Below are 9570 nucleotides of genomic sequence, written 5' to 3'. Positions count from 1 at the left end.
TTTATCTCCCGGTTTAAATTTCTATAAGTCCCACTTTTTTAACGGTGTAGTTAGCATTCATGTGAATTGAATGCAGTTTCCCTCTCAAGTTCAGGACATGATGCTGAAGTTTCCTTCAAGCACCTTGAGAACTTCTCTATAAGAACAAAACACAGTCCCCCCTACCACGTCCCTTGAGCTCAACCACCTCTAAAGGTGCTGTCAATTCATTACCGACTGTGTCATCAGCTGCTGACATACATATGTGTGCTGCTACTAGTGGGTTCCCATCATCAGGTTAACAACACTATTGTTTTCTCATTTTAATAGAATAGAATAGAATAGAATGCCTTTATTGTCACTATACAGTTGTACAATGAGATACAGAGCATCTCCTACTCAGTGTAAACATGCTGGGGGAGGGGTACAGTTCTCCAGCGCTATGTACATATGGGCAGTATTAACATAGGAAAAAGATATATATATATATATAAAATGTACAATATACAAGCCGTATTTAAAAAAAGAAAAAAGAAAAAAAGAGTAATATGTAATAAATAGTGTTATTTATATACAGTTGAGTTATTGCACATAGAATTGGTATAAATAGTGTTATGTATATACAGTTGAGTCAAAGGAGTTTGCAAAGAAAAGCGTCTGGACTTCTTTGAGTTGCTTGAAGACATTTCACCTCTCATCCGAGAAGCTTCTTCAGTTCTAAGGTCAAATGGTGGGGAGTCCCAGATTTAAACCCAGTGGGAGTATCCCCCCACAGAGGGACAAAAGGACCCCTGATGATCCTCTAATCGCCTGAGCCAAGGTGTGAAATTGGGTGTGGGTCCCAATCAGCCAGGGTTTCGGGTGAGCTCATTGTGAAACCTGGCCCCACCTTATCATGCGAATTCCTGAGGTCAGATGGCCCAGGATGTGAGTGGGTGTTAAGGCGTCTGGGGAGGGAACTCAAAACTCAAAACTTTTCTTTGCAAACTCCTTTGACTACAATGACCTGGATGACTGAGAACCTTCACAGACATATATACAGTTGAGGTATTGCACATAGAATTGGTATTGCACAGTGGTGGTCCATAGAGGAAGTGGGAAGTGGGGGCTGTGTTATCGGTGCATGTGTGAGTTCAGGGTGGTTATCGCTTTGGGGAAGAAACTGTTTTTGAGTCTGTGGGTTTTTGTGCTGATGCACCTGTAGCGCTTCCCTGAGGGAAGCAGGCTGAACATGTTGAAACCAGGGTGGGAGCTGTCCTTGATAATGTTTGCTGCTCTGCTGAGGCAGCGGGAGGAATAAATGTCCATCAGGGAGGGGAGAGGGCAGCCGATGATCTTTTGTGCTGTCTTAAAAGCTGTGCCCTTCGGTGTGGTTGGGTATATTTAGCATTTTGGGATTACCCAAACAACAATAACCACAGACTCTTCTTTAAAAATGTGATGCACCTGCTGCCATATTGGTGCCTGCTGGTGTGGTCAAAATGTGTGTGTGGCCATCATGTTCCAACATGATACTACTTAGGAGAATTAAAGCTGAGTAACCTGTGCAGAGGTGCTCTGTCACTTAACTCCACCTCAAATGGTCCCTGAACCAGTATGCCCTACCTCTCTGATGGTAGTTGGGCAAAAACCACACCCCACTTTGATATAAAGGAAAGGCCATAGCAGTCAGTTCACCTAGATATCAGGCTGCTGCTAAGCCAAGATGAAGGTCCTTGCTGTCCTTGTACTCTGTGTGACCCTGGGTTTCAGCAGTAAATCATTTATTTTTTAACCCATCTTTGCATTTTTATTATGATCATATTACAGGCAGAACAAGGATGTCAGTGTGTTTATGACACCAGTCTGTCCGGTTTGTTTCCAGATACGCTGGACTCGTGTCAGGGACGATGTGGTTATGGAACAGACAGCAATTACTCGTGCCAGTGCAACCCAGCGTGTGAGCGCTACAATGACTGCTGCTCAGACTACGCTGCAATATGTAAAGGTATGTGACAGAAGCAGACTCTTGATGATATTTGATACCAAAACATGTGCATTTGCCATTATTAGAGTTTGTGGTAAGCTATTAGTATCAGTATTTATTTTCCTTCTAGCTTCCACATCTTGTAAGGGCAGGTGTGGTGAGAGTTACAACTCTCAGAACGAGTGTCACTGTAACTCCCTGTGCCCCAGTACAACAACTGCTGCAGCGACTACAACGAACTCTGTTACAGTAAGACCAAAATATGTGTTGTGCGTAGCTGACCGGACTAAACAACAAAATTTATTTGAATTATTTAAGTGTAACTGTGTTTTGACCACTTATATTTTAGAGTTAATTTTCTTTTATAATCGACACATTCAGAGTCATGAAGCTTTTTATCATCATGTAGATGCACAATGAGAACTAATTTTCTTAATTTCTTTCTTTTGATTTATTCTAGTTGTAATGTAGTATTTTTATACTGTGCCATCCATCCATATTGTGCTTTTGCTACTTTCTTACCGAAGGTAATCTAAACACTTTTTATTGGGTTGTGGTGCCAGTCGCTCATGGTCAAAGCTTTTTATTTGATTTTTTTAGTATATGTCCAGCAGGTGTCAATGTTGGACTACTTCATATAATGAAAGGAGAAAGGTTCAGTTTGTTCGTTCTTTAACTGAATTTGTTGCCTCTATGTTGAGTATTACCCAGTGGTGGAAGATGTATTTTGATACATGAAAGTAGCAATACTAGAGTCTAAATATACTCCAGCTCTCATTGTGGAAAGCTGATGTTTTATGGTTTGTGTGGTGATCCAAACAGCAGTTTAAATGTGATGTCTGAATCAAGCAGAGTTAAAACACACTGTTTTTAACTTAACTTAGACTTATTTACTTTCCTGTTATCTGTACTGTGACGTCTGCAGTAACACACATATGTGCATGTATTTTGTAGATGTGGGTGGTGCGGTAACTGATGCAGAGATCAAGTCTATCTCTGAGAGACTTTATTCTCTGGACTCAAACAAGGCTTCAGCCTCAGTCTTGGTCATTGACCCTCAGGCTCTGGTGGCCAGCTCTCAGACCAGCTCTGAGACAGATCGCTCTTCGAAGCCGTGAGAAAAGCCCTTTTATCAGCACAGCAATCTCTCACTACATAGCAGTTTTTCTATGTTCTAAATCTTTTTTATTTCTGCTTTTAGCTTGTTCAGCTTCCTGAACGAGAATGTTCTCTTTTCCAAGCCCACCTACGCTGCTCTGCTGTCTGTGCTGGACAACTACAACAGGATGACTGGACAGGCGGAGAACTTCAGCTCTCAGCAGCTGGCTGAGCAGGACAAATTTGTCAGGGAAACCATGTCCAACACTCAGGTGGGACGGGAGCTGTTTGCTTTTCTCTACAACAAGGGTAACATATTTTTATGCATAATATTTCACCTTCACGCATCCTCGGCAATACTTGAAGGTTGGGTACGGTTATCCTCATGTGTTTTCAATGTCTGTGTTTATATCTTAAGGCATTTACAAATCAGAAGAAGACTTCATTCAGGACCTGAAGATGATGTGGTTTGGTCTGTACTCTCGCAACAACAACCAGCTGGACTCCAGCGGCTTTGAGCACATCTTTGCAGGTTCGGACAGAGCAGATTTCTTTGAACATCTCATTTATTTGAAAACGTAGTTTCTTTTTTACTATTTTAAAACCACATTCTCTAACAGGAGAGATCAAGGGAGGAAAGGTCTCCGGTTTCCACAACTGGATCCGGTTTTATCTTCTTGAAAAAAGTGGAAAGCTAAACTACTACAGCCACAGCTTCAATGGGCCTGTAAGCACTGGCGATAAATTCTAAAAGTACTCTTTTAGTTTACGAAGAGCACTGCATTCATTTTTTTCTTTTTCTTTTTTTCCACTCTTGCTTCAGTGGACTACATTCCCTGATGTCTTGGGGATGCAGTTCATGTGGGACGGCTACTACAAGCAGGTTGGCTCTGCGGTCATTGGCTGCAGCCCAGAATTTGACTTTGCCATTTACAGCCTCTGCTACATCACTCGTCCTGGAAAACAGTGAGTAAATGTTCACATCCTGTGACGCCTTATTGCACGTGGATCTGTTCTGATTTCTGCTATCTATCATCATCCTCAGGTGTCATCTGAGCGTGGGAGGGAGCACGCTCATTATTCAGACTTACACCTGGGATAATTCCTTCTACGGAGATGGGAAGAAGTTCATTGGCTCGGCCTATCCCGCAACCCCTTAGGGAGTGAAACTTCCCCCTAAACAATAAGCAAACTGCGGCGCTGCCTGCAAGTGTTTCATTACACTCATTATATAATTGTTTTGAAATCATTTTCCCAACAGTAGCACTTAAATTCAAGTCCCCAAATGAGAAGATGTAATGTGATGTAAATTTGTCTCAACATTCCCTGCATCCTGCAATAAAACAATACAGAGCAATAAATAAAAAATACTTTATCTCCTAATGATGGTTCAGCCATCCGGGAGGGTCTCAGAGTAGAGCCACTGCTCCTGCACATTGAAAGAGGCCATTTGAGGTGGTTCAAGCATCGGACAAAGATGCCTCCTGGGCGAGGTGTTCCAGGCATGTCCCATCGGGAGAAGGCCCTGGGACAGACCCAGAACACGCTGGAGATAATATCTCTTGGCTGGTCTGGGAACGCCATGATGTTCCCCCGGACAAGCTGGAGGTGGTGGGCTTCTCTTCTTAGGCTGCTGCCCCCGCGACCCGGCCCCGGATAAGCAGAAGAAGATAGATGGATGTAAGTTCAGTTAGGTTACAAAGCAAGAGGTTCGTCATATATAGAGATAATTTTTGATAATTTTGAAAATAATTACTAAACCACTAAACCTTTTCATTAAAAATTTATATTTATGTGTCAAAATACAGAACACAGAATAGTGTATAAAATTAAATACTAAGACAGGTTTTTCAGGAAAAAGATTTTATTGTTGGATTGGTCATTTCATCAGGTACCAGTGTTTGTGGGCGCACATACTCTTTCAAATTCATGATGCTGTGTGACTGTGATGCCTCAGTCTTAGAGTACACAAAAACCTGAATTATATTCACACACAAAATAAAGACATGTCAAATTCAGCTGGATGAACAATTTCCCCTCTCTTCATTCTGCGTCTTCAGTCGTCTCGCCGCATTGAAATCGGACAAAGTCTAGCACTCGAGCCTGCTGACCTCTGAGGAACTGTGCCACAGTCCTGCTGGGGTCTGCCAGGAAGGTCTGAGGCAGCAGGCATGTCTCACTTTCGCCACAGGGCAGGTCATCCATGTTACCCAGAGACAAAGGGACTCTCCGACTATATGCTGTCCCAGTTTACGACCTAGCATTTCCTGCTCTCCTTCCTTTCCACCCTGAAATATGACCAGGGCTCCATAACGGCCCATGGCTACCTCGGTCTGGGTGCTGATGCCGCCGTGTACATATGAACCAATTTTCCACTCAGCAGGGATGCCCACCGTCACTGCCCGCTTCAAAGACATGTTCTCACCAAGGTGACCTGAGGAGCAAGAGGCACCAATATAAAACCGAAGCCTGCTGCAACAGACTGTTCATTTTCATGTTATTGAGCAACAATTCAAAAACTTGACAATTTCAAAATTTGTTCCGCTTATATTTCTATTTATTTACATTTTTTGTTTCAAACCAAAACAGCTGTATTTATTCAACTTTCAGATAAGCACTCCTTCCTGACAATCTGACAGCACCTAAACATGTCAGCTTCACACTTGAATGAACAACCTAGCAACTTTTCTGCAAAACTTTAACTGCCTAATAACATCCAGCCTACTGCATCAATTTAACAGCCAAAGTCTGAATGTATCGAGTTGTAATATTTCATACACTGCTCAAGAAAAGTTAAAGGAACACTTTTTAATCAGAGTATAATATTGGTCTGGTCAGTGAAGTAGCAGAGGGGGTTGTTAATCAGTTTCAGCTGCTTGGTGTTAATTAAATTAACATGGTAATATGAGGCAATATCTGGACCCCTATAGAGGTTACACAGGTAGTCCAGCTCCTCTATGATGTAACATTCGTATGTGTCATTGTCAGAAGGATCGCTGTGTCTGCCAGAGAGCTGGCTAGAGCCGTAGAAGGTCCTTTAACCCATCAGCAGGACCTGTCTCTATGCTCCTTTGTGCAAGGAGGAACTTGAGCACTGCCAAAGCTACAACGGGCCACTGGTGTGAATGGTAATGTGTCTGAGCAGACAATCAGAGAGACTTCATGAGGGTGGCCTGAGGGCCTAATGTCCCCTAGCTGGCTCTATGTACCGTGGAACCCAGTTGGCATTTGCCATAGAATACCAGAATTGGCAGGTCCACCACTGGCACTGTGTACTTTTCACAGATTAGAACAGGTTCCCCCTGAGCATGTGTGACAGATGCAAAAGGGTCTGTTGAAGCCGTGTAGAACGTTATGCTGCCTACAACAATGTTCAGCATGATTGGTTTGGTGGTGGGTCAGTGGTGGTATATGAAGGCTAGGCAATGCCACCCTGACTCCCATTAGCTATCCTTGAAATCCTTGGACCCATTGTCAGTCCCTACACTGGTGCAGTGGATCCTGGGTTCATCCTAGTGCATGAAAATGGCCGATATCATGTTGCGAGAGTTAGCAGACAGTTCCTGGAAGATGAAGGATTTGATAGAGCTGACCGTCCCCCACACTTGCCTGATCTAAATCTAACAGAACACCTCTGGGACATTATGTTTCGGTCCATCTGACCCCACAAGTCAACACCTCAGACTGTCCAGGAGCTCAGTGACACTGTGGTCCAGATCTGGGAGGAGATCCCCCAGGACTAGTGAGTACCATTTTGAGTTGCTGCAATAATGTTTTCACTTTGATTTTAAGGGCATCTTTGAATTCAGGCCTCTGTAGGCTGATAATTTTCCTTTTCATCAAAGAATTTGGCATCCTTATAGATATATAGATACATAGATATCCAGCATGATCCCCCCACCCCATTGAGATCTGATGTGTTTTTAACATATTCCTTTATTTTTTGAGCAGTCTAAATGTGTGTACCACATTTCTCTCCATCTTATATTTCTGTTAAGCTCGAGCATAAAACTGAAACGTCTGAATAACAGAAAACCATAATTTTAACAAATTGCAATGTTATATGACCCATGTGTGAAATGTGCTTTACAATGAGCAGTGTCCCTTAAGCAAAGTACTGACCTATAGTGAGAGCCACCTGATCAGCTAGTGAGGTTCCTTCACCCACGCTGAGTTTGCTTAAGTCATCGCTTGATAGGACACTCTGAAAAGAAAAGCCAGTTTGTTAGTGTAAGGACTGCTAAACAAGGCTAATTGTGTAGTTTAGTGTTTCTTCAGGAGTGTCTAAGTGACTACAGCAGTGATTCCTAAAGTGTGGGCTGGGGCCCCCTGGTGGGCTATGAAAGTTCTGCAGGTGGGCCACAGTAATGACACAAATTCAGTTTGAAATTACTCACAAGTATGTACAGTCACCCATTTATATAAAATGTATTTATTTACACAAAAAGGGAATGTAAACTGGTAATGGGATGTGGTTACTTTGCGATATTATGCATTACTCTGACTTAAATTTACTGCTCTTGTATTAAAGTTGGTGTCCCAGTGGCAGGTGGGCCACCCATTAGCCTAATACTTTGCATATGACTGGGTAGCATCAAAAATTTATAGCCAAAGGCGTGTGAGGTTATTTTATTATTTTTTTTAATACAATTGTTCTTAAGGGAAATGCAGCACTTTAGCTCATATTTTGATTAGAGTGAAGATTTAAGGTTGGACCATGCACTGGCTTCATTTCTGTGATCGGTTTGTTTCATTCCACCTTGGGTTGGACACATGATCAGCGAGACAACCAAGACGAGTTTAAAGTTAAACGTCAATCCTGCGCTTACCGCTTACCTTTGCGACATCTCTCCTTCTTCTTCTTCTTCTTCTTTTTGTGTTTAACGGCGGTTGGCAACCAACGTAAAGGAGCATTACCGCCTCCTACTGTTCCGGAGTATGGGTCAGACAGTGAGCTTACAATCTGTATCCAAAACAAACAAACAAACAAACAAACAAACAAACAAACAAACAAACAAACAAACAAACAAAAACCTTACACTCTTTCATAAACACCTATAGCCTTCAAAAACCCCACCAATTCCCTCACCTGTGCCCTACTACCCTCCAACACACTCTTCAGATTAAATTCCCCGATTCCCCGCTCCCTCAATCTATTCTGCAGAACTTTCCTCTCCACATCATAACCCTTGCACCGCAGTATTACATGCTCTACCGTCTCCTCCTCCTCCTGGCACACTCCACAAAGCCCCGTCTCATGTTCTCCTATCATCTGTAGTGTTTTATTTACTGCACAATGTCCCAGCCTAAGCCTGGTAATGACCACCTCTGCTCTCCTATTACCCCCATATCTCCAAAAGTTGAATCTGTTCATCTGGACGTAGCGTTATATTACCGATATTACGATATTACCCCCATACAACCTACACCCTGCCACCTCCTTCTTAAAATGATACAAGTGCCTGCCCTTACTCCCTGAATCCCACCGCTCCTGCCACTCCTGAACAACCTGCCTCCAAACAATACCTTTTGCTTCAGATCCGCTGCTTTTAATTTCCATCTCAGTCCTATGTTTAGTCAATGCTCCTTTTGCCAACCTATCCACCTTTTCATTTCCACTGATTCCTACATGAGCTGGCACCCAAAGAAAGTGAATATTGCCACCACAACACCTTATTCTGCTTATAGTCTCCAGAATAGTAAACAGCATACCCTGCCTTGTCTTCGAACAAAACGATTGTAGACTTGAAAGAACAGCTGCTGAGTCAGAACATACTACTACCTGCCTGAGTTTTGAACACTCTATCCATTTCAATGCTACCAAAATTGCTACCATTTCAACCGTGTACACTGCCAGTCCATCCGAAGTGCGTCTGTTTATTTCAATATTTTTGGATGGAACTACTATTCCAAACCCTGTAATTCCGGTATCTGGACTTTTAGCACCATCCGTGAACACATGAATATACCCAGGGTATTCATTCGAGCTGTGAAAATGAAATGCTGAAACAAGATTGACTTTTCCTTTCAATTTCCTCTTCAGATCCAGCAAGTACCAGTCCACAGGAGGGGTCTCCAATAACCATGGAGGAACCACAGGGAACACAACTGCAGGACATATTTTAAGTTCATACACATGACACTCCTTAGCCCACTGATTCCCCACCTTTCCAAAATGATCCTTCTGACTTCTTCCATACTCCCAGCACTACAAAAGGACCTCCTTTGTAGGATGTGCGTCACCATGACCACCAAGATGAACCCAGTAATTCACTGATACTTGCTTCCTCCTAAGATCCAGGGGCATTTCTCCCATCTCCACCTGTAGGGCACTGACTGGAGACGTTTTAAAAGCTCCACAGCACACTCTAAGGGCTTCTGATTGCAAAACATCCAAACGTCTCAACACAGAATGAGCTGCTGAACCATATGCCACACACCCGTAATCGAAGACAGATCTAATCAATGCCTGGTAAAGTCTTTTCAAAGCAGAAGAGCTTGCTCCCCAACCCCTCCCAGCTACACAC

At 42.9% G+C, this 9570-nt stretch overlaps 1 protein-coding gene and 1 pseudogene across 1 annotated transcript; one reads left to right on the top strand and one right to left on the bottom strand.

Moving 5' to 3' along the window:
* Positions 1-1586: 1586 nt before the first annotated feature.
* Positions 1587-4344, top strand: LOC109202215 (poly(U)-specific endoribonuclease-like). The gene is given in 11 exon segments (XM_019358938.2): positions 1587-1733; positions 1844-1966; positions 2076-2147; positions 2150-2194; positions 2557-2559; positions 2900-3059; positions 3147-3352; positions 3462-3575; positions 3664-3770; positions 3867-4009; positions 4089-4344. Coding segments are annotated over 11 exon segments (1137 nt in total). The 5' UTR covers positions 1587-1684; the 3' UTR covers positions 4204-4344.
* Positions 4345-4877: 533 nt separating this feature from the next.
* LOC109202214 (elongation factor Ts, mitochondrial-like) lies at positions 4878-7915 on the bottom strand (annotated as a pseudogene).
* Positions 7916-9570: the final 1655 nt, after the last annotated feature.

This window comes from Oreochromis niloticus, linkage group LG5, assembly GCF_001858045.2.
Source record: "Oreochromis niloticus isolate F11D_XX linkage group LG5, O_niloticus_UMD_NMBU, whole genome shotgun sequence".
NCBI lineage: Eukaryota > Metazoa > Chordata > Actinopteri > Cichliformes > Cichlidae > Oreochromis > Oreochromis niloticus.
The sequence above is the reverse complement of the archived record's forward strand: the minus strand, read 5'-3'. Positions and strand labels throughout refer to the sequence as shown.